General features: G+C 32.7%; 3 protein-coding genes across 3 annotated transcripts; 2 read left to right on the forward strand and 1 right to left on the reverse strand.

Annotated features, from left to right (window-relative positions):
• The first annotated feature begins 3,454 nt into the window (after positions 1–3,454).
• On the forward strand, positions 3,455–4,282 carry LOC133188731 (heavy metal-binding protein HIP-like). The gene has a single exon (XM_061324222.1). It carries the CDS (start codon positions 3,455–3,457, stop codon positions 4,280–4,282), a length of 828 nt encoding a protein of 275 aa, XP_061180206.1.
• A 3,256-nt stretch (positions 4,283–7,538) lies between these two features.
• Positions 7,539–8,738, forward strand: LOC133188808 (thyrotropin-releasing hormone receptor-like). Its single transcript, XM_061324293.1, has one exon. It carries the CDS (start codon positions 7,539–7,541, stop codon positions 8,673–8,675), a length of 1,137 nt encoding a protein of 378 aa, XP_061180277.1. The 3' UTR covers positions 8,676–8,738.
• A 14,983-nt stretch (positions 8,739–23,721) lies between these two features.
• LOC133188809 (uncharacterized) lies at positions 23,722–25,886 on the reverse strand. Its single transcript, XM_061324294.1, has one exon. The coding sequence runs from the start codon at positions 25,884–25,886 to the stop codon at positions 23,916–23,918; it is 1,971 nt and encodes a 656-aa protein (XP_061180278.1). The 3' UTR covers positions 23,722–23,915.
• Positions 25,887–26,881: the final 995 nt, after the last annotated feature.

A 26,881-nucleotide genomic window follows, 5' to 3' on the forward strand; every position in this document is an offset into this window, starting at 1 on the left:
AATCACTATACTAGGGTTGATGTCTGTTGTGCGCTCAAGTAGTTCAACTTACTATAACATTTTATATCGTAAAATGGAAAACGTTGGCCTCAGAAACATCACGTTTTTCCCCATCGATAGATATGGCATTGGCTGGTATTAATGCATTTATCGATAAATAAATATGATTTATTTGACAGTTTCCTGTTCTTTTTTCAATAAAGGAATAGACAAGAACTAATGCATTTACCTGAAGTGAAGGAACTTGATTTTCAAAGACGCATGTTTCTATATGTAGGTGTGTTATGGGGAAAACTTCCATGAGTATGTTAAGCAATGTTAAGAAGTTTTGACAATGACTTAACAAACAATGTCTTAATGTCTGACCTCCAATACATACAATGTACTAGTCTCTTAATTTTTATATAAAAATAAATTTCTGAATATTCCAAATAAAACAAAACTTGCTCTTTATAAAGGTAAGACGTTTCAGTTTTGAAAAATACTTAATTAAATTATAGTATTTTATGGCAACGTATTTACTTCCTGAAATAAAATCTTGATTTGTAATAAAAAAAACATTGTTTGTATGTCAACGACCAAGCCTCTAGACAGATATCCATGGATGTCATCTTTCATGCATACAAATTTCAAGTATTGACTTCTTCCTGGTAGTCTTGGAGCCAAGGAAATGTCATCAATTTATCACAGGAACTCAAGGTGAAAATTTCTAATCTGATTAATGAATACAAGCAATGGATAAAAATTGAACGAATTTTTATTTTATTAGAACAGAAATCCTTCAATTAAGAACAATAATATCCTTATCTATTATTATTTATTCTATTTGTTGAAATGTAAAGCTTTTCTAGCTTCAGGCACGTAGCAATATTTCTGAAAAAGTTGGGGGGGGGGGATAATTGACAACTTAACAAAAAAGGGAGATTGTTCAAACTCAAAAATTTTATTTTGTGGGGTGGGGTGGATGATTAGTGGGTGGGTGTATAATGGGCAAACTTTTTCGACAAGAACAATTTTTTGGGATAAGTCTATGTTTATATGGGAGGACTTGTCCATACCCCAACAAAAATTAGTTGGGGGTCAACTGGCCTTTCAATACTTAATTAACAGTAAAACATAAAACTCAGGAAAAAAAGAGAACTAGGCCCCCTGGGTCCTGATGGTACAAGCCTGAGGTTTACAGAAATATTTCAGAGTTAACCTGATAAGTCGTAGAGTTCTAATCTATAGTCCATATATTCTGGCAAGGACAAATTTCTTTTTTAATTCTAGGTATTTTCAGTAGATAAAAACTGCAATCTTTATTTAGACACATTTTGATCAGAATATATTTTTTATGTCAACAGAAGTATAAATAATTAGAACTTTGGTCACTTAAATCACTTTGTGTTTAGAAATCAGGAAGGTCAAACAGCGATATCTTGTATAAAAGGTCGATAAAACAAATACTCCAAATTAAAAATTTGATTGATTAAATCTAGACACATGTAAATGACACTACAGTTTAAAAATAAATATGTTTACCTTGACATAAAACTTCCCCAGTTAACCACTAATTCACTAATTTCTGATCCAGTACTGTGGAATCAATAAAATTCGTGGGGGCCAATTTCCGTGGATTGCTTAAATTTTACAGGTTCGTGGATTCTCTTATACCTACAAAAGGAAGTATGACTTTGTAACCCTAGTTTATTAATTCGTGGAGGATGTTAATTCGTGAATGAGAGGTACCCACGAATTCCTCGAAAATTGAGCCACCACGAAATCTAATGATTTCACAGTCAATACATATACACTGAGTGTAATATTTCATGCGTTTGTCTCATGTTCAACTTCTAAGCTTTAATCTTTGAAAATTTACGGGGCAAACTGTGAAATCGTTATCCATCAATACGATTAATGGGTAATGTCTTTCAGCAATTAGTACGGGTTTTTTTTGTTCACTAGTTCTTGGAATGAAATGGGAAGATGATGACAAGTAATCAGGCTCAAAAGTCCAATCTAAAAAATACAAACTGTGAGTATAGCAAACACAGTCCTCTGAAAAAAGAAGTGGAAACAAATGTCATGGAGGAGCTAGTGTCATGGAAAGTTTTTTCCTCCTACATGTATTTTGATAAACCCTACCCCTGGGGATCATGATTTGAACTTCTATCTCTGTTTTCTACCTATCTCCCCCAACAAGAAAGCGCGGCTTTTCATTTGAGCAAATTTGAATCCCCTTCTCCTACATGTAAAAATGTTTTGTGGCACATTTGGCGGGAATTTACCCAGTGATTCTGGAGAGAAAGAAGTAAAGTCAATGTTAACAGATGGGCTGACAGTCATCAGACGGACATCAAACAAAATGTGATCAGAAAAGTTCACTTGAGATTTCAGTTCAGATGGTTTGAAAAAAATATGAAAAGATTTTTTTGACATTTTGACAAGGAAAAAAAAAGAAGAGACTTGAGCGATTTATAATGGTGGAAAATGAATTCTGTCCTAAAGGTTTTAAACTTTAGGTGAATATAACCATTAGTAAATTGACTAATCATAATTGGTAAGGATATATTAATAATAAATATAAATTACTGTTTTCACAAAATTAGTACCGATTTCTGACCAAAATAAAAGAAATAATAATGAATAAAAAGACAGAATTATAATATCAGGGAATGAAACATTTTGCACTAAAAGTATCATAGATGGAATGTTTTTGTAACGAATAATCAATCGGTATACTAATCAAAATGTTCACAAATTGAAAACAATTCTTAGAATCAGTTTGTGGACAACCAGAAAAGCAGACACTTAAGCAAAAGATGTAATGCATACAATGTAAGCCATTAAGACGGTCTATAATCATCCCTAAAAAGCATGAATTTTGAAAAAAAAGAAAATCATAAGACAAATTATACGTAAAATCAACCAAAGTTCTACGAAGAAATATTAATATAACTTTAGGAAACAGAACGAAAGCATGATTGTTTTCGAAAGGAATTAGGAAGATTTTAATTTTACAATGAGGTAAAAAGAATGAAAACAATAAAGTCTGTTAGAGGAAGTCGGAGGAAACGGCACAATAACATATAACATATAAGACCTAATTACCGTAATTGGCATAATGTATATCATGGTGGTGAGGATTCTGCTGATCTACCTCACTGCATCTTTCTACTTTGATATACTGGTATAAACCAATAGGCAATAGGTATTGTACCCTGTTCTATTTTTATTATCAGTGAAATCTGCGTGATAGCCTTTGTCAGAATGCTGATTGTGTTTAAAATTGACAATTGACTATATTTTGTAATAAAAACACACAGTTCCAGGTCAGATTTTGGTGATTTTTCCGCACATAACTTTATGAATATGGTTAACATGAACGAAAATGAATATTAAAAGATAAGACCATGACTTGAAATTCTCACTGTTCTTGAAAGATAACGGAATCAGGTCAGCATAGAGAACGATGGGTTTAATGGTGAGGACTATTTCCTTTCTATTTTGGAGCTCTATAGTTTTTGCCATTGAAATTTCTGATAATGAATTGGAATGGATTGTACAGAGGGTTCTCAAAGAACAACAACATGATCGTAAGGTCGCTGCTTTGGAAAAAGAACTAAATGTTATAAAAACTGAAATGGAGTCCCTTCGAGAAGTTCAATTTCAGACGCAAACAGAATTGAATATGATGAAAACAAAATTGAAAAACACATTGGATCAAATCAAGGAAAGGGATGATGAAAATGCTAAACTAGTGAAAGAAAATAACTATTTATTGAAAATTGTGGATGACGTTAAAAGTATCAAAAAATATCGCAATGGATCGGAAAACAGTTTTGAAGATAACCATCACATAAAAAGAATATCGAATCCAGGAATGATGGTGGGTTCTCCAATAGCTTTTTCGGGTTATATGACAAGTAACATAGCCAATCCTCACGACAATGAAATTTTCCTGTTTGATCATGTCATCGTTAATTCTGGAAACGGATACAACAAACACAATGGAATGTTTACAGCACCTGTGAAGGGGATATATGCATTCTTTGGTACTGTTTTAACCTTTAGTGGAAAGAGTCTGGAGTCGGAAATTGTTCAAAATGGCAATGGTATTTGTCGCATATATTCTGGAGATGATAGTTTCGATGGCTCAGGCTCCAATATGGCCATAATTCAGCTTGAAGTAGGCGATGTGGTTTGGATGAGGATCCACGATAGATTCCACGATACAGGTGTTTCAGTTGATGGTCCGTGGACGACATTTTCGGGGTTTTTGTTGTATGAAATGGAATGAAATGAATAAAATCATTAGAATTGTATTTTATCTTTAATTTTAAACCACCCACTTAAACTTATTTTGAAAATTCAGCACTTTTTAGTATGATCCTTATGTAAAGAATTTTATCCTGCAACCATCGCTTGCATTGACTGAATGAAGGTAACCTAATAAACCAAAGCTATATTCGGCCAATGCCGAAATTGGCTCGGGTCGAAAACGTGTTAGGGGGCTCGGAAAGCCTCGTCCTCTATCACATTTTCTTACCCTCGCCCAAATATTGCTTATATTTCAAGACAGTAACCAGGTATTTTATATTTCAAGGGTGTGTCTTAGAAATATCAGTCCTTTGATACATTTTATTTCACTCTATTAGCAGCAGGTAAAGAAGTACATGTAACTTCTTTTTAACTGCGTTATGATATACATGCACAATATCTGTATTTGCTTGTTGTGCCTTTAGAAATAAATGTGAAGGCAATATCATTTGATTAAATTATATAAATGCAAATGATCTTAAAAAGCAGCAAACAATTAGATTCTAGTATATCTTAACTCGTTGTCAACGTAAACAATAATTAGAATACAATAAGTACTAGTAAATAATGAAAAAGGCGAGGATAAAAAAAACTAAGATCAATTTAGTAAATCCTATAAACATCACAAAACATGAAAAGGGCAAAACAGGGACCCTTGGAAACACCAGATTGGGATCAGGGAATTGGGAGTTGTCAAAATTAAAGTATAAAACAATGACTTTACATTTGGTACATGCATGAAATATGTGTCAAAATACGAACCAATGATTGGTTGTATTTGCCAAAAAGGTTTTTGTAAGAACATTAATTTTCAAAATGCTGATTTTAAACGACATTTAAAAACACTTTATATCAACTTATTTTAAAGTAGCCTGCCTCGATTTCAAGATTGGTCACACTCAGAATATTCTCTTTTTTACCGAATCGGTTCGGAGACATATACACCATATTTGATAGTGGAATATTTTTACATAAATAGGGAATGTTACAGATGAAAAAGCTGAAATCATCCTTTTTCATATAATTTTGTTGTTAGTTTGACAATATTGCCTTTAGTCAATACTCCTGACTGTTTTAACTCATTAATATCATTGCTTTAATTCAAAACAAAGTATATAAAGGGCGGAGCCCGACAATTCTCTACCCCCCCCCCCCCCCCACTTTTTGTCTTTACGGTAGAGGACTGTTTTACGAGTCATCAAAAGTATAATTTAAAAAGCATTTATTAGCCTAAATTTTTTGGGGAGGGTTCTCTGTTTACCTTTATAATAATTTCAAAATTTATGTATTTGTATTTTATATTTTATTCTTATAAAACAATAGCGTAAATTGACAGCAAACAATCATATAATTTATGTGTTATTAATGTCTGACGTTAAATAAAAACAATCGTCCTTTGGGTAAATTTTATTGTGAGAGTGTGTTAAAATATTTTCCATTTTTCCCTGACTGAAGCACTAAATTAAGTAATTGTGCCGAACTCATTGTTGGATATTATTCCTACGAAAGACCGCATGACACAAAGATAAATAGATGTACATAGCAGACTCTTTGGTTTCTTTTACTTCGAGTTCATTGCGATTTTTCAAGTGGATATACGAACGTGTTTAAAGTTGAAATACTAATGATTCGATGACTGCTCCTTTCCGAAAAAAATAGGAATGATTGGGAAGAGTGAAATGTTTTTCGTTCTGTTTCCTAAAGTTATATTATCAATTCTTCATAGAACTTTGGTTGAATTCGATTATGATCATCTTTCTTCAAAATTCATGATTTTTCAGGGATGATTACATGTACATGTATAGACCGTCTAAATGCATCGCATGTTTAGCTTTTGCGTCTGCTTTTCTGGTTATCAGAAAAGTGATTCTAAAAATTTTGAATAGCATACCTATTGAATATTCGTTGCAAAACAGTTCATCTTTGATACTATAGGTTCAAAATGTTTCATGATATCGCAATTTTTTTTTCTTTTTGGTCAGAAATCGGTAATAATCTTATTTTTAAAAAATTGGCAATTTATTTTTATAATTGATATCTCGTTGCCATTTATTATTATTCTTTTTTTTTTCAATTTCCTATTTATGGTAATATCCACATCAAGTATAAAACCTTTACTACAGATCTCATCTTCCACTATTATTAAATGTTCAAGTCTCTTCTTTTTTATCTTGGTTTCAAAATGTCAGAGAGAGAGAGAGAGAGAGAGAGAGAGAGAGAGGAGAGAGGGGGCACATATACAATGATTCAATTCAAAGATGCTTGGTGATATATTTAACTTAGGCCGTGGTAAATAATATATATATTCTACGTCCCTTAATTTTCCTGAAAGATACCCTCCATTCCGACTGAAAAACACACACATTTCTAAAAACATATTAAGCAAAATATTGATTGAATAATGAGAAAGGTAGTTGTTCTGTGTTATTATTTTTTTTATTTCAGAAATTCATCATACATTTCACACAATTTGCTTGTAGTCCAGGATATTAATGTGAAGTTCAGCCATCTTATATTTGACTAATAGATTCGGTTGTCTAAAGTTTCCAGAATAGAAAAATAGTTGAAAAATCGACAAACATGACTTTGTTTTTACTGGATTTTTATGTAAAACCTAACCGCCCTTGGACGAAAAACAAAGAATTAATTTAGTGTGGCCTTATATGAAGTGCACTATAACTATTGTCAATGAAATAAATTTTACAGATATATCTGCACATCATCAGCTCGAACTAATCAAAACCTGCTTTTCTAGGTGATATTTAGGATACACGTATTAATATTTGCCAACTTTTTTTCATACATCGTTGTCTATGTTTCGTTTGCGTTAAATCATTTACTCAATGCCATTTGCTTGAGAAACCTCGATAAACAAGTGGGTGACAGTTCGGCTTTCATTCTAATTTTTATCCAATGAATATTGATGTAGTTATATCTTTCACTTGACTTCTTGATGCTTTGTAAATGAATGGCAAGCTTTCGATACTGTTAGATGTGACACCTATCTCCAATATTGTCCAATCAATGTTTTCCAGTAGTGCTTTTCTCCAATACATCACTAATGCGTTTTTTTATACAGTCGGAAAACCTCACTCGTTTTTATTTCCAAATCTGTCAGACGAATGATCAAACCTTTCAATTAAAGAAGTTGTTTGTTTTTGGAATTAAGTCTGATTTTCGAATACTGTGATAATCGGGATGTTGAAGTCAATGTAAAAGAAATACATTTTTAAAAAATGCATTCAAAAGATTATGAAGAAATATTTATGAAATATGAATCTTTCCGAATAAAAAAGTTTATTACCATGTACATATCACCTGCTATTCTCATTGTTGGTACTACCGGAAATATCATTGCTTTTTTTATTTTGCGAAGGAATATGTTTCGGATATCTACATATTTCTACTTAGCTGTTCTAGCCATTGCGGATTTAATCGTTTTACAATTTGGGCTTCTCCGAGAATGGATCGGACACATTTCGGACTATGATATCCAAAACATCAGTAATTTATCCTGCAAAATATTTGTATCTTTGAACTATTTGGGAAGTGATTTTTCGGTTTGGTTAATCGTTGCAGTAACGACAGAGCGCTTCATCGCCGTTTGTTTCCCTCTTCGAGCTAATGTTTTGTGTAGTGTCAACAAAGCTCGGAGTGTTACCATCTCCTTACTGGGACTGTCTTTTTGCTTAAACGCGCACTTCTTATGGACAGTTGAACTTACTGAAGTGCGTTTGAATTCAAGTAAAGTGGAAAAATGTACACCTGGACATAAATTCGACTTCTTTCTCACTGAGGTTTGGCCCTTAGTAGATGCGTTCACATATTCGTTCATTCCTACTTTTATATGTTCAGTTTTAAATATCTTAATAATTCGAAGAGTTTTCATTGCTAGGAAATACAGAGGTCGTTTACAGAAATGTAATGCGGGAAGAAATAATTTGAACAACAAATCTTTACCGTCAGAAAGGACGATAAAACTTACAAAAATGCTTTTGGCAGTTTCTTTGACCTTTGTGTTGACAACTCTTCCTAATAGCATTTGCATTGTTGTTCAAAATTACTGGGATCTGGATTATACCAAGGACGTCCTTCGTCAGATTTCAAATTTTGTTTTAGCTAGAACTATTACAGGACATCTGATGTATATTAACCATTCTGTTAACTTTTTCCTGTACTGTGCCACGGGGAAAAAGTTCAGAAAGAACATGGACCGAGCTCTGTGTAAACTACGCCGAACATCGAACCGTTCCTTATCGGATAGTAACATCCCGCATTTAATGAGCAGAGTAAGTTATACTACAGGTCGACTCAGTGTCAATCTTGTCGTATATGATTCCAAACTTTTACACAGAAGAACAACAAGACTTTGATTAAGATAATCAATCGATTTCTATTAGAAGATATACTCAGTAATTTTGTTTTAATTATGTTTTAATCAAATCAACGCGCACTTCTGGTGTTCTTTCTTTGAATAGAATATAAATTGTGAAATTCCAGTGCTTTGCATTCGATTCAATGCCATGTAAATTATTTTTACCTGAACTAATATAAAATGTTTTGCTTGGATATACTTTGCTATGATTGTATAAGTTGCCACAGTTAAGCTGCATATAATTATGCCGCAATCGCATGTCTTAGTGCATACTTATAGCAAGTAATTCCAAAATTAGCTAAAATGCCTCGTCCAATATATGTATGACCTTGGTGATACAGTTGAAAGGAGGATTTTGTTATAAAATGTAGAAAATTACCGGAAATGAACTAGAATTAAAAAAAAATGATAAAAAGATGCAAGTGTTTGAAATTCCTTACTAGCCACTGTCCTTTTTATGGTAACAGCAAACGAATCCCTAGAAGAAATGAGAAATAGGGAATAATTCTGTATTAAATGGAATTACTGTCAAGTAGTTATTAGATAGTTCCTAGCAATGGCTTTCAGTTCCCATTTACCAAACTAGAATGGATCCTCTACACTTGTAGTATCAGTAATGATAGCATGTCTATAACTCTATAGATTAGTTAATTTTTTTTAATTTTAATTTTAATCATTGCAAAAACCACAGTGTAGGGTAAGCTTTTTTTTATATGGAAGTAGGTGTATTTTTGAAACGCTAGATGTCAAGTCAAATAAGATTTTCTTTTTATGTACAAATATAAAAGAACATCGGTATTTGAGGAGTGTTATGCAAGGCTTGTACTGGATTCATTTTACCATTATACATTCTGAAATATAAATAAAACGACAAAACTTTATAGTTCAACTCTGTCCAAATCTTACTTTGCCACCCACTTTGTAGCGATAAAATTAATATGTATGATACAATATCAATAGCAATATCGATGACTTTTCGTTAATTTCTTGTAGATGATGTAGGGATTTCATGATCCCCGCATTTTTTTTAATTTCCTCCACCAAGCAATGAATATTTTAATTTTGATAGTAAACCTATTTACAGGATAAACATCTATAGATTTCCTCGCATTAAAAGTATCATCAAACCTCTCTTTATCGTGTTGTGTTTAATGCGTATTTTTTCGTATTAACAATTTTTAGGTAACTGCAATGATAGAAATCATAAGATTAATAAAAAGCAATTTATTTGTGAAACAAGTTAATCCGCTTCCCTTTTAGGGGGCACTAATACCCTACTTGCATTATCTGTGATGCCCACTTTTGAAATATACGATAATAGCGGCTTGTACTCTTGGAATAAAAAGTTAATGGAATATTTGAATTAACTGGGTGAATATAACATACACTCTTCATTGAATTAAATTCTGTATTTAAATGCAAACTTTACTAGTTACCCCACACGGTAGATTAAGAATTCACAACATGACACTTAGAATGAAGAAAGTTTCAGTTTATAAGAAAAGAACAGGTCATTGTATGAAGAGAGTAATTTTGCAATAAAATCTTTGCTTCTTTGAGAATATTCGATCAAGGGATACTGAGATTTACTTCAGAGAAAATAAAAAAAACATTATAACAGAATAAATTCGCAGCAAAGCAAAAACAGATAAACACAGAAGGTTTCCTTAACCAATCAATTTTTATAGTACTTCATTTGAAACTAAATCTCGAAATATTGATTCAAGGATCCAATTTCCATTCTCCTTGTAATACAAGTTGATCACCATTCCACGGGTTTACCCTAAGACTTTATGCTTTGTTGAACTTTACTGCAAGCCTTCAAGTTGTTACAGTTCAACAAAGCATAGAAAATTGATTATAAACTTGTAAATTATTATGCTTTATTTAAGAAAAAACCATTAATCATTTTTCTGCATATCTCCCCAAACAATAATGAAAAATTGGAAATAATAGCACACACTCTTAAAAAAGGCCAGAAATTAAATGTATTTATAAAATCATAAGCCATGTGTTAACTCACAAAGTGTCAAAACTGATGTATGTTTCCGATCCCTTAAGGTTGTATTTAAAACTTCATAAAATGAAAATCTGAATACAATTCCCTGTCTGTACATTGTAATGAAACTGTTTAATAACTTAATACACCCTCATGTTATAGTTAATTGAATTTTGGATAAAAGTCCGGATCCCTTCATGAATACATCGTGGGATTTCATTTGGTGTAAAGATACAAATGAAATTATTCTCCTTAAAAATCAATAGTCGTGTCACAAACCTAACTTAATTATTTCTTCATGTGTAAATTTAACCATCCTGTTGTCACATTGACTTTATAATGTATTCGATTTAAATTCTGGTTGTGTTCCTGACACGTAGTTTGAGAAATGCATGTATTTTATTCTGTTTCTTCTCCCTTCTTCGTTCCTTATATGTCGCCTGTCGATGTCTTGTCAGAAATTACTCATCCGATTAAGATGAAACCCTTTTTATGGTAAAGAGGCATGTGTATAGATGTGCGAAATGAATTTTCGGCTTTGCGGAATGTTTTCGCATAAGCAAACCTTTTGTGGACTCAGACAAAAATTAGCAACGCTTTTGTCTGAGGGTCAAACAAGAAGCCACATACGCGAATATTATAACGTGATCCTAAATTGTTTGTCTTCCCCGGGAACACACACACACACACACACACACACACACCCCCACACACACACACAAAAGAAAAAAAAATATTTACATGACAGTGTAAGGAACATATACAAGAAAGAATTCAAATGAACACATGGATTTAATCTGAAATCTGATTAGTTAAAACTTTAAATAGTTGTCACTTTCTTTTTCAAAGCAATACAAGACAAACAATATATATATTCTATTTCATTCTAAATCTTGCATTGAAATATCGGACAAATAATCGTGGCTTTGACAAGCCCAACAGAAAGTGACAAAAAAAGTCTGAAAAAGCAAAACAAAAATAAAAGTACATAAAAGATTGCAATTTCCTCTGAAGAGTGCCTGGTTACCATTTTTTTTACACGTCTTATCAATTCCTCTAAACATCAATCGCGTTTTAACAAAGCAAAATATATAATTGTGTGTATTTTACACTGCTTCTCTAAGGTATTGCATACATGGATGCTTTTTTACACTCTTAAGGAAATGGAAAGAAATGAACTGTGCGACACATGTATAGTTATCAACAATTGCAATGACAAAATGTCTCAAGTTTGGTGTCAAAAATTACATACTCTTCTTACCAAGTCTCAAAACAGGAGAAACTCTAGCTGTAATGGACAACAGAAACCATTTTCATATGAAAGCAAAAGACTGGGAAAAGGTTCTCTTCCTGCATGCGGCGGACAGATGCAAACCTAGGCAAGTTCCTTACAAAGAAGTTGATGTTACAGGATTTCAATAGTTGGCATTTCGCAAAATTTTATGATCGTTATAATGACCTTGTTTGTTATAAATCCTATCTTTCTGTCGAATTTTGATTGAAATGTTTTCATAATGCCATTGTTTAAAACTAATTTTTACTAGGGATTACACCATTTAACTGATCAATTCAGAGGGCTAATGGCGGGAGTGATCGGTCGAAATGATATGTCTTCTCCTTCTTGGCACCTGCTGATCTTATTTCTGGGGGTCCGTGTTTTGTCCTTTTCTCGATCTGTGCTGTTTATATGATTTATGAGATTGATCACTGTACGTTAACTTAATCTTTTTCATACAGATCTTAGATAGTCGTAAACAAAAACCCAGTGGGAGTATTTTTAAAGCTTTGCAGGGCATTGTTATCCATCAAATACGAAGCAGAAAGTTTTGCAAAGGTGAAGCTACATGTACCTTAAAAACGACCAAAATGCGAAGAAATACATGTAATAATTCTTCGTCTTAAAAACTAATTTGTTTTGAAAATACCTTTAAATTCCATGGGGATTAAATCCTCGAGCCAATGGTGTGCTTCCGTTTTGAACACATTTGATAATAAGGTGTGAAATATGTTTTGTTAACAATTATAGTCTGATCTCCGTCTGGAATTTACCTGGAATTTATTAATGCATTATATTATATATTTAATAGAATAAATTTTGAAAAATTATTTTTTTTATTTCATAAAGATAAAATCATGAATTGAGTAAATGAATTCAATCTTTATTAATAAAAACAAAATAAGCTGTACAGTTTGTATCATATATATATATATATATACATATATATATATATATATATATATATATATATATATATATATATATATATATATATATATATAGGTTTGATTAGTATTTATGACAATTTTCTTGTTTTTAAAGTTTTTTTTTCTTATAATTAAATTCAATTATTTTACTTGGACAAAGTCCCGTTTTGCACGTCACATTTTTTCAATGCTAGGTGTGCAAAACGGGAACAAACCGAGCCAATGTATTTAAACTCTTTTACTTGCCCAAACTGCATGAAAATATCATGCTTGGCAAATGAAAACTAAGAATGACAACAGACCTTTTTCTTTCTTTTCATCCCAGTATTATCTGTTTTGAATGCTAGTATTAGTATACAGTTGTATATGTACATGTATATTAAGATAAAACATTTACAGAATTAAAAAAAGAAAACAATGTTCTTAATAGATCAAATTAGGTAATACATTGGTGACAATATCAAAGTAAAGGAAAAAGTTGAAAAGTATATTTTCTCGGTAACAAGTACATGTATCTTTGGGCAAAAATACGGAAAGATTTACAGTGAAGCTTCTATTATTCCCTTTTTAAAGTGTATAATACACAGCATATGCTTCTGACAGAATTTTATTTTTGTAATGCACAAAAGCCTTGAGTGTACTTTTATAGCCAAAATCACGGAGATCCTTAATTTGCAACTTAGACTTAAGCATTATGTGATTTTAAATATCTTTGAAACACAACAATGCGATACTTCATGTATAACATACTCTGTCTGTCTATTATAAATCAACAGCACTATCATAAATTTTACACTCTTTGTTATTATATTGCTAGAAGCATGTGGTATCCATACACGTTATACAAAATACAAAAAAAATCATTTTGAAATAATTTTCTGCTGAAATCTGCTCCTTAAAAATCCTCTAAGATAAATGTCTGATATGTGCAAGAGACAAGATTGTTTTCATTTCATCCTGTAGGTCCTATTTGTGATGGAATGTATAAAGAAACAGTTTTCCCTCATTGTGATAGAATATTGATAATAGCACAAGACACATCAAAGTTGAAGGAGAAAAAATATCTGAGAACAAAAAATAACTTGCCTGAAGATGCAAGATTCATTTTGTAAGGTACACAATGTCCGATTTAGAATAACATGAAAAGAAAGCATTCTTGTCGACATGCAGTAAGCTTTAATTGTATTTATAGGCTTTTTCTTAAATCCTTATTTATTAAAAATTGACAATAGAAAGCATTTTAACATGCTAAGATTAATGATATTTCCCTTATTGATAAATCTTCTCATTTTTCTTGTAGACAACTTGATTTTTGTTACATCTGCATTTGATTTTTTTCTCTGCTGTACCATTATTTGGGAAGATGATTCACTTTGATAAATAATTTGCAGAAAAGTACAGAAGATCCTCCGTGATGATCCGACATGCTCTATCCTAATTCATATTAAAGGAGGGTGGAGTGGTTAAGGATGAGTTAAAGTAGTTTTCTTCATTGAATAAAGGCATAAAAATACATATCGATGTAAAATATAATCATGAGATATTTTGAAATGTACTTAATAATATAAATATGTTCTGCGCATTTGCTACATTTTTAACTTATTCTAATCCAGTTATTAAGCTTATCTGCTGATAAGGCGTATTCCAAATCGTAATTGATATTTCCCAAAGCAACTTAGACCAGAGGTACTGTGAGCATTGAGCTCACAGATTGTTAACCCCAACCTCCCATTTTAGCATAATGACAACTTACTTTTCTGCTATAAGAAACACCAAGTACAGAATAGAATATGTGCATAAAATAGGATATTGACAATGGCACTATATAGTTAAGAATCTGTAAAAGTCTCATTATTTTTTTTTTCAGTGGTTAAGGAGGAGTTGCGGAAAAGAAATACCCATCATATTATAGAAAGAATGGCAGTGTCCATGTTTTGCTGTAGGAAACCCCAGATGTCTATCTGATCGAAACTTCAAATAGGAAATGCACACTACTACTGTGTTATTGTTTCATCAAATTGCATTTCAGTGATGAAAAAGGGGTTGCTGATAAGGGATGGCTACCAAACCAAGTGTTGCGGACCTGACGATGCACGTACGGATGGACACCCTGTGGGCCCATTACCATATACCCTCTTTTCAAGCGGGGATATTATTAGTTATCCAGGTTCAATCAAAGGTGTACGTGGATTTACCCCGGGTTTTATTCCATACACCCTGAGGCCGAAGCCATGCATCTAAGAACAAATTACTTAAACACAATCAATCCTCATCCCAACTTCGTTTGGGGGTAACAATCCTTTTTATTTCCTATGTAGCTTGTAACATTAGCTTTGATTGGTTACAAAGCCGGGTGTAAATTTCAGTACACCCGACTTGAGCCGGGGGTAAAGAAAACGTGACGTGACTAATATTGTTACCCAAAACGAAGTTGGGATGAGGATTATTTGTGTTTAAGTAATGTGTTCTTAGATTGCTTCACATCCTCACAATGTCAAGGTTTTGTGATTTCGGAACTCCACACAAACCCATTATTTAAAAGTTGGGCTTGTGGATACACATGACGTAATGGGTAATTATAAATTAACCAGTGAGAATATATATTTTTAAATCCGTCGTTATCAAATTGTCCAACTCCAGAGTATATCTTTTGTGATTGTAAGGAGGACGATGCTCAAAAAATTAATCCCCGATGCTTTATTTAAAGTAACTAGTCACAAATCCTACAATATTGACATTTTCCATTTTAAAGACGAGTCATATTTGCTTACAAACTTACCTACAATAAAAGCTGTTTTCTGATTGGTTCCAGTCCTAAACCAGGAACAAATGAAATAGTAGCTTTCTAGCCCAACTTTTAAACAACAACTTATGTCAAGGGTTTGTGTGGAGTTCCGAAATCACAAAACCTTGACATTGTGAGGATGATGGCTTCATAATGATAAAATAACAAAATGTTTTCGTTCATGAAACATTTAAAATGCCAATCATTGCTTTGAAACGAGAAAAGGAAAAAGGTCATTTATATAGTGACACATAGTAGAGTTTACGGTAGCAAAATTCTAGGTTTTTTTTAATATTTGTATGCAAGAACAAGAATAATAAAATTGGATTTCATGAATTAAATTAAAAAAAAAAAAAATACAACACTCAGGACACGTACAGAAAGTTAATCAACTCTATTAGAATTCGCACTGGTTTATTCTTATCTTTACATACAGAATAATTTCAATGAGTAAAATGTTTCCCTTTATCCTAGATGTCATTTTGATGTAACCTTGCTATCTACATTACTTCAATGATGTCGTTTCAGGATAGACAGTGATTGGCAACAGCAATAGTGGATACAATTAAACGTGTTTTCTCAATTTAGCGGGACTGCTTCTTCACGCGATCGTTTAATCCTTATCTGAATACGGAGGAAAAAATCTGAGCAATACAATTGTCGCCTTCACAAAGTAAAATTACTGCCTTTGTTAGAGATGCTTAATTATTTAGCATGCCTTGTTACACGAGTTTGTTTTTGCACGCACCTGATGAAAATGAAATGACAGATTTATTCCTATGCTTCTTCTAAAGAGCAGGTGAAAAAAATGAAAATGTTGCAAATCGGATGGATCGAACAAAGGACTCCAACCAGTGGCTGGGACTTTTGGGATACAAATTCAAAACTGCTATTTATTTTGCTTTGCCACGAGGAAGACCGTCATTGTGTACCGTTAATGTATCATGTGACTAATTTTCTTAATTATTCTGATTAAATAAATCCTTACTTATCTTTTGTTGCTTCAGGAAATATTTCAGAGTTTAAAACCCCCCCACATATATCTCTTCAAACAACGAAAAAAGCAATATCTCTCTATTTTTTAGTATGATTATCTTACATCTGGTACCATAAAATGCCGATTTAATTATTATTTATTACAGTTTTTTTAGGTAAAATTACTCGTTTTAAAACAAAATAAATTGCATCAAAACATTCAATTTTAGGAAATGAAAAGTTATTGAGGTATTTTGTTAAGTTTATAACATATCCTCGATACAGGATCTCTAACCATTCTGTATTTCCAAGCATTTATCAATAAAATGCCATTTTTTTGAGGGGGGTTGTTGTTGCTATTATTGAACTTTGCAAACTATACATGTATAAATATAGTTCTGTTTCGATGGTTTAGCGAAGAAATTTCTTTTTTCCATTACAATAAAACATATTATTTGAATCTGAATAATGATGAATAAACCTCATTATTCATAACTCTCCTTTACAATGTATATTGGGTCACTAGGAAATTAAAGCATCTGTCCCTTATTGACTGAACTTATGATGCCAATTGTTAGTAACATGGTTACTTTCGATGTTAAAGTTGAAAATTAAATTGCTACAAAATTAGGATTTATTATATTCAACTTTGAATACCTTCGGAATGACAATACTATTGGACTTTACATACATGTACTTTATATTAAACCATACAGAAAGTTGAAATCCCATTCTAATGAATAAAAACTATGAATGAAACAATTGTAAAATTGAAACATAAATTCCTAAAAATTCATCTGGGTATAGGGTTAGTTTCAATTTAAACAACACAATAGTATGAAATATCCGAATAATGTTTCAAAAACCTTTTTTTCTGATAGCCTGATGAATATCAATGAGAGAGGCTCTGAAACGAAGCATCCATATTTTCTGTATATTACCCTTTGTTACATATCGTTGTAAAGAACAGAGGGGCAGATTAGACCAATAGGTGTGATAAAAAAAATAGTACTCTTAATTTACCCAGTTTCGTGAACTTACAGTCAGTGCACTAGAAGTTGGGACAGTGAATAATAAACAGCTGATATAAAGCAGTAATCAAGCAGTGTTTTCTTCTCTAGATTATCACATTGTTATTCAGGCCAACGTGTCACCTCTTCCACTTCATAGCCCCGATCGTATGTCGGATATTGGTCTAGACTTCAAGCAGGAAGTTTCTAAATATCACAGTCCATTTACTGATGTTCCTACACAGCTCAACTTTCTAAGGAAAGCCTTACAAGTATCTTGCCGTGTTTTTTCATTGCATAATCGATTTTATGACGATATATCGGTAAGGCTACTTCAGGTATTAGGATACGATGCTCTCTGCATTTAAAGATCGTTCATTACTGATATATATATATATATATATATATATATATATATATATATATATATATATATATATATATATAGCTTAGAGAGTGATTTATTACTTTTATTTCATTTTAGACGGGGTCATCATTTTTTACCTCAGCATTCTTTTTTTAAGATACACTCTACATGAAATATAACATGGCGATATAATGATTAACCATTGTCATATTTATTGATTGTTAGAAAAAAATTGTTGTTTATCAAACTTCTTAAAATCGCTTTAGGAACCATCGTTGGACAAATAGGATACGGTATTTTCCCTTTCAGTAGGAATAGTTGAAATATTTTGCAACAAAAAAAAAAAAATCTGAATTAACCTTTTAAGTTTTTGGAAGTAGTAAAAATAATTTGGTCATGTAAAATTTCAAGTTGTATCTGTTTTTAATATGTGGCAGTTCTATTAGTAAACTAGACATTTTGGCGGGTTACGAGTGTTCATCCAAACGCACTGCCACAACCACTTTAAAATATTTAATAATAAAATGTTATCAACAAAATTGTACCTACTAAAACCCCTATTTAATTTGACCTTTGCCTTAAAATTTCATTTAGCTACATTTAATACTTCTGAAAATATGAAGATAAACACTAAGTTCGGTTATGTCTATCGTCGCACAGACAAAAATGTTACCGACTCGTTATGATGTTACTTTTCAGGATTCTTTTTCTTTTCTTCCGCATATCTATATAACCACTTAATAACCTTCACTGCCATTTCGCTATAAAGCGTCTTGTTTTGAGTTGTTTTAAAATTCATTGAAATTTGTCGAAATGTTATTTATTTATTTATTCTTTTTGTGTAGATCTTATATGTCGTTAGATGTCAGAGTAAGTGACGCTATATGTTGACTGATCGTCCACTCACTTTCTTTTTCTTCAGTTGAGGAATGTTAAAAAGGTTTATGACTTGATTTAACGCCAGACTTGAGGACCAAGACATTGACAACTAATTAGGGAAATGATTAACATTTTAAAGATTCAAAAGTTGCAAAAATAATAACATAAATGGGAAAGAAAATATGGACGATGCTTGGAAGATGGATGAGCATTTCACGTCATTTCTTCTTGAATCCGCCGCTAGGCTAGATCTAAATGTATACACACAGCGGAATGGATAATTATGCAAATGCGCTGTGGAAAGTTGATTTTTTTTATATTGCCTAAAACTATACGCTCTATCACAAGCTGAGAGTGTACATAAAATAAAACGCATATGTGTTCGAGATTTAAAAGATTTACGGATGACCTGAAAACGAGTGCCAATAAGTAACGTCATTACGACGTCGGTAACATTCTTGCACTAACTAAGCGATAGACGAGACCTAACTTGGCGTTTATTTTAAAAGTATCGTATTTAAATGAATTTTTAAGGAAAAGGTAAAAAATGGAGGCATAAGACTATATAAAATATCGTTGATAACTTTCGATACCAAAAGATTTCATAGCAGTAACTGTTGCGACATTACTTTTGAGTTAACCCTCGAATGTGTTATATTTATCCAGGCTTAACCCTCGAATGTGTTATATTTATCCAGGCTTAACCCTCGAATGTGTTATATTTATCCAGGCTTAACCCTCGAATGTGTTATATTTATCCAGGCTTAACCCTCGAATGTGTTATATTTATCCAGGCTTAACCCTCGAATGTGTTATATTTATCCAGGCTTACTACACTGCAAAACGGTAACTTCCACCTTCAGCATGCATAATTAAATAAATATCGGATTCGTTAAATATTTTAAGGTATTCTATATGCATTTGTACTGAAAAAACGTATAACAAGATTAATATCTGCAATGAATTTCGATTGATAAGAATAACAAAATAAAAATGATACAAAATTTGGTGACAGTCATAGATCCATTCTTTGAGATTATCACGATTCAGTTGAACATATTGCATCCCGAAGCGTTGTTTTTGTCATTAATTATACTGTATAACGGATACAGCTTCCCGATCAGGAAGTTTCTGAGAAGCAACATAGAATTTTTTTTTACCTTTCTTTGTACATAATGACACTATAATGTATTTTTAATTTCAACAAAACATAATTTCTTGGGAGAAACTAGAATTTGATATAGAAAATTGTTACGAGGGTTGATCCAAAATTGATGTCACAACTGCTATAAAATTTTTGATAATCGTAAGTTTCAACAAAACTTTATATGCTAATACCTCTATCTACTTTGACTTTTGCCCTAAAATTTCATTCAGATATATGCAATATTTTATAAAATATTGAAATAAACACAGAGTTGAGTCCCGTTAATCGCCGAATGGCAAGAATATACAGACGTCCTCACGACGTTTCGTTTCTCTTGGACACTTATTTTAAATCTGATGATATATACACATAATATTTACGCAAAAAGGTATACATTAAAAAAAACATTTGAATAGTTCAGATGATTTTTAAACTACATTTCAAAACAAGACGGTTTATAGCAAAATGGCGGTAAAAAATATTAAAAAGAAGTGAGAGGTAAAAAAGATAATATGCGGATGAACTGAAAATGAGTGCCGAAAAGTAACGACTTTACGTCATAACGGCGTCGGAAACACACTTGCCGGTCGGCGATAAACAAAACTTAACCTTGTGTTAAGGTTAATATTTCTAAAAAAAAGTATTTTGAATAATCGAGTAATATGGATGAATTCTTTTTGAAAAATTCAACTTAGCATAATATATTTTTCAATTATAACATGGTTTGAAAGTTTTAATAGGAAAGAAATATGATGCAATAAATTTCCCAATGTTTTTTAAATTTTTTCTTTTAAATATTGTTTTGAAATTTTTAACACACAATATCTCATTCAAATTTTGAAAAGCAGTTCGTCGTTGATATTTTTACCCATTTAGGAAAATATTTTAATACTTTATTGATTTCAAAACATGCTTATTTGCTTATGTAATATATTTTTGTTAAAAATATTTTTAAGTGATGAAAACTTTTCTGTGAATTGACGTAGATGTCTGTAATTTGTTGATATACATAATGATTTCAACTTCAATTGTTATCAGCCGATTTCTGCAATTCAATTTGTAGTAAAGACGTTTTTCATACTACTTGTTAGGCCATTATTTACACAATTAATTGTCGACGGATTTTTAAGTTATTTCCCGATCATGACAAGAGGCGCATGTGGGTGTGACCGGTCGGCTCACTCCTTCATGGCACCTGATCCCACCTCTCGTGTTTTTTGGTGGTCCGTGTTTGCTCTGCTCCCGATTTGTATTGTTTTAATTGACTGAGAGCTTGATTACTGTTGTTATCTCCATATTTCATATACACACATGTAACATATTAAACCCTTAAATGGTATATCATTTATTGTTTTACACTTTTACAATTCTTGTTTGACTTACTTGACAAACAGATTTTTAAAATAAATGTTTTTAGCATCATTACATTTTTTTTTCTGTTGAACTGCTGACATGGTATAACATTTTTTTCAGCATCAGCCATGACCATAATTTGGTTAAGCAAAAGTTACTACAGTCTAAGTCTATAGTTCAATATACTGAATTTTAACAGGAAGATCTTTATTTCTATAGCTTATAGAAATCATTATTATTTAATTATTTAACAGGTCTTTAAAAAATATGAAATTTTCAAAATGTCACGAAAAAGTATTGCACTCCTGTCATTTTAAACATCATTTTTGGGCATAACTTTTCTGTGTCTTAAGATATTTATAAGATATTTGGTAGGTATATAGCCAGTCAAAAGACACGTTGATAACTATGTGTTCGGTCATTTTTTGGATTCACCCATATCTTAAAATTGATACAGGAAGTTTTACTGGCCGGTTGATTTTTTAAAACCCTGTTCTTTTGATAAAGACTGAATGAAATCGGATCATATCACGGATCATATCAATAGCGGAGACAGCGGGATTATATAACTAAATTAATTAATTATCTATTAATTATCTATATTGTCTCTTCAAATATTTCATCTAATTTAAAAGCAAACATTTAAGCCCTTAAAAACCATTTTCGTTTAAATGACAAGTATAATCCACTTGTAATATCATTTTACTTTGTACGAAATATTTGTATAAAAGCTCTCTCGTAAGTTAATGTGCAGAGTATTTTCAATAATGTGCCCGTTATCATTTAGAAAAGCAATCAAATTCTTATTGCAATTGTGTACGTCATTTGGTATGAAATACTTAGATTCCGATTTCACGTTGTACTTACTGTTGCATGCATCGCGGGCATTAAATTACATTGAGTTACAGTTAGTAATGGTTTTCAGGAAAACAAAGAAGAAAAAGCTAAAATAATAATTATTTTACAAGAAAGGGTTTACAAAACAGATACAATATCATTCCAACACTAAAAATAATCATTCTAACAAAAGGGATCGATTAAAAGTACGTGGAATCGTGCAAAACGGTCTTAATTTCCTCTAAAAAACATCAATTTAAGTAAAGCTTCTCAGATATTTGATTTATCGAGCACTTTAAAGTTCCGTTGACAATTCTTCTCCATTCATTAAAATTTTTACAATACTCCATTTCGTGGAGAATTAAAGGGTGAAAATGATTCGAGTATTACGTCAGTAACTAAGAGTACATAAAGGCATGTCATTTAAGTCGATGTATGGCTAATACGGTCAAGAATCAATAAGAATCAGTAAAGCCTCCGAACAAAAAGAAAGATATTCAACATGAATGCTATCCAATGTAACGCACTAACAAATGACAGAGAAAAAAACTATAAAAAACAATTCTTTACAACAGAATACAACAGCTATCTCAATGCTAAGATAATTGATAACACGGGGTATAATGAGGGTAAATCTGAGATCATGAAATATGAGAAATGTACAAAATGGAGTTAGACTATAATAAAATGGTTCTTGGTATAATAAGCAGTTCCCAAACAAACCATATACTTACTGCAAGCAATATGGATATCGCAAGGCCATAAAACAGAAAATCAGGAAGACGTACGTATCGAAGAAGGCGATGAAAGTATGTGAGTATAGGTAAAAGAATTCAGAGAAGTCTAGCTTCGGGATGTGGACAGACGTGACTTGTGATCAGCATCTAGTTATAGCCCATTCAAAACTATAGGCAAATCAAGCGGAGTATATGATCACTGTTGGCAACACCTGAAAGAGAGTGAAATATGCAGACCATCATTCAATGTGTCAGTAAGTGTTTTGCAAAAATACCGATACAAGAAAGATGATATCAAGAGAAATAACTCGATAAAAGAGAGGAAAGAAAAGAAAAACATCTGTGAATTCCAACGGAACAAGATATGAGGAAACGAAAACTGAAAAGAAATACCTCAGAACATCACAAGAGAAATCAGAAAGGTATTATGTATTTTCATACAGTTGAAAAAGGTCTGGAGATACAGAGATGTTACCCTCATATCAATATATAGTCCTACTGTATGGTGCCGAGACTTGGAGGACATCAATTACCAACATAAAAAATTCAGACCCTGGTCAACATGTGTCTATATATTATCCTTTAAATACCATGATCAAACAACGTCAACAACACTGATTTCTAGCATACATAAACCAGCAAACTGTAAACCCTCAACCAACGTCACGAGGCAGGAACTTAGCTTGGACCCCCAAGGGAGAAGAAAGAGAGACACCCCCCCCCCCAAATAAAACTGGTAGAGGTGTAAAAAATAGGGCTCACTTGGAAGGAGCTTGAGAGGAAAGGCCAGGATAGAGATGACAGCATGGAGAAATCTTGTCGGTGGCTTATGGCCCAGAAGGGGCTGTGGGCATAAGTAAGTAAACAGGCAAGCAAGTAAGTAACTGAGTAAGTGCATGTATAACTTATCAACTTTACATTATAACAGCAGTCTATAGTGACAATCACCAGTTTGTAATCAGTCGATACATTTTAACAATTTCACAGTCCATCTGGGTGACAAAAAATCGGTTCGTTGAGACTTCAAAATCGATAGCGTATGGATTTCTGATGCCACTTTTTGAGTGAAGTAGTAGCTTTACTAGGCTACCGCTAGGACGCACTTGATGAATATTGTTAGAATCCATGCCACATATGTAGAAATTTCCCTCTCTATCCACAGCAAAGCCACGTGGAGAACGGAGTTCCTTGTCCGAGTAATGCATGACTTCAGCATTATCCTTAATACACACTAGAGCACTTTTATTTGTGTAGGAAAATGTACCATCCGAAGTTCTATGTGCATAACGTGTGCCCCTATCTTTGATTTGAATGATTTTTTCCACTTTACCCTCTTTGGATGCAACCCGAACCTCCGTCGAGCACGCTATTGTGAGTTTGTCGTCTTCCACCTGAATGCTATGGCATCCAGCTATGGTCTCCAGTGCGTTTTCCCGAAGTTCCATTTTGTTGTCATCTGTAATTGTTATAAATCTCAATTCAGGTCGATCAGGCATAGTGATCACCAAGACATTGGGTTCAAAAAGAGCCACACCCCATGGTTGGTAGTCCAATGCAAGTTCAGACACCAGTACATCTTGATTGTCAAAGCACTTTATTTTCTTGTTCTTAAAGTCTGCAAGTACCAGACTGCCGTTTGGAAGGAAGATTCCATCCGTAAACCATGGATGAAATGTGTCAGATGGAGATTTTCCATTTAAATCCCCAAGATGTGTTGCAACCATATCCTTCATAAATGTTGGGACTGTGTTTGTAGGCATTCTATCAATGTTTATTTTGGCAATGGAATGAATTTTTGTAGTTAAGTCCTCTACAACTTCGCTGAGCTTTAGTCTATAGTCATGGTGGTAAATGTGTTTGCTTTCTGTCTTGATGAACTTTTCATGCTCCTCACCAATCTTCTTCAGTTTGTGAGCAGTGATATATACATGTTCACTTGATCCATGGGAAAGGGAAACGTTTAGTACCTTTTGACCATTGTTTATGGCCTTATGGATGTATCCAAATTCTCTACTTTGAATGTCTAACTTTTCCAGTAGGGCCTTGTGCATGATTGAAAAATCCTGCCTAAATTGTTCTTCCAATTCCTCTAAGTGCTTTGCAATTTCTGCTCTTAGTTTTTGAATTTCATATATAATTGTCTCTTGTTGCTTTTGTAGTTCTTCCACGTTAGCGGATCGACTTTCTATTACGGAAACGGCTTGATTGTCGATTTGCTTCAGTTTGATAATTAAGTTGGTAATTGCTTTGCTTCCCTTGATTTCTTTCGCCGCATCTGTTATTGGCATGACTTTCTTGCACTCACTGTGATCATATGCAACGCAGTCCATGCAGCAGAGCTTGTCATGATTGTGACATATGGCTTCTACGTTTTTTCTAGGGTGCAAATAACAGACTTCCTCAGTTTCGGCAATTTTTCTGGGTTGTGTGCGGATCTCTTCTAGGGAAAAAACCGCATGGTCCATTAACATTTTGACCCGTTTATGATAAGTTGTACACTGATCACATAATGCCTCACCACACTCACGGCACCAAGAAACGGCTTCCTTTTCTTCATCTCCTCTCTTACAGGGATCACAAAATTTGGCGCGTTCAAGTGACAGTTTCTCAGCAACTGTGATCAGCAGACGGTTCAACGGAAGTAACTTAGGCCAGGCACTTGAAGGAATTTCAGAATCCGCAACATTAACCTTGTGGTTGCAAACAGGGCATCGATAATAGGTTAACAACTTTTCTTCATCTGTGGAACCGAGATGCGTTTTCTCCTCAGCCTTCTTTTGAATGTACGATTGTAAACATGTTTCACAAAATGAATGTACGCACGGTAAACATCTTGGTCGGGTTGCCCATTTCGAACATATTTGGCACTCAACGATACACGCCTCGTCAGAAAGTTCTGATTTCGGTTTCTCCATTGTACTCAGATCCTCCCCAGAAGTAAAATTTTCCGATTTTGTACAATATAGGCATAAAACTTGTCTCGTGCCCTTTGTCGTTGCTATTATCAGAACTGCATATTAGCAGTCAAATAGTTTAAAAGCTATGAAAAAGTCAATATTGAAATTAAACATTACTCAAATAAACCCGCTACCTATCTGGACATTTAAGAGACTCTTTGAAAAATGGGTAGACTATCAAAAGGCAGGTAAAATCCACCTATATCAAGCTGGCATATATCCAGTTCGTGAATTTCCTATCTCTTTTTTGGCTTAGGGTTTTGAAAGTTATCGAACCAGAAGATTCTTTTCACAAAAGAGAGTTTCAAATGAGAAAATAACAATTAAAATCGATACAACTGATTGTAATGTTTTCGAACATTTAAATTTTGTATTTTTATGTCAGAATATTGTTCATTTAATCTTTACAAAAAAATATGACTGAGAAATTTATTTTCTTCAATGACAAATAGTTTATAAAACAAATGCAGTTCTAATTGCACGGCAGTGTTTTACAAGCCCTCGCTGTTCAAATGAATTGATAAAACATCCCCGATATCTGGATCAAATTACCGATGATCTATGTAATTTCTTACGTTGTTCTGGTTAACGTGTTTACCCTGTAGTTGAGAGCTGCCTTGGGTGAGATTTTTAAAGCCCATTTATATACAAAAAATCCTCATCGTTCACCTTAAATGTAAAGACTGGATAGATAATCATAGATTGAAATATAATTATCGAGGGTTGTATAAACTAATTATTACACACAGTATTTTCAAATTGCCATTTATGTACATGTATTATAATAATTATTATGTCTCCCCTCAAGCTGTTGATCTATAAATATGTTAATATAAAATATTCCTGCATTTTTAACCGGGTTTTCTTAGGAGAAATGGTGAAAATGGCGGGTGGCTGCCAATTTAAAGGATACATCATTTGTCCAGATTACTCCTTCAAAATATTGCATATAG

This window comes from Saccostrea echinata, unplaced genomic scaffold, assembly GCF_033153115.1.
Source record: "Saccostrea echinata isolate AGI-Se365-2 ecotype Australia unplaced genomic scaffold, CSIRO_AGI_Sech_v1 ptg000016l, whole genome shotgun sequence".
Taxonomy (NCBI): domain Eukaryota; kingdom Metazoa; phylum Mollusca; class Bivalvia; order Ostreida; family Ostreidae; genus Saccostrea; species Saccostrea echinata.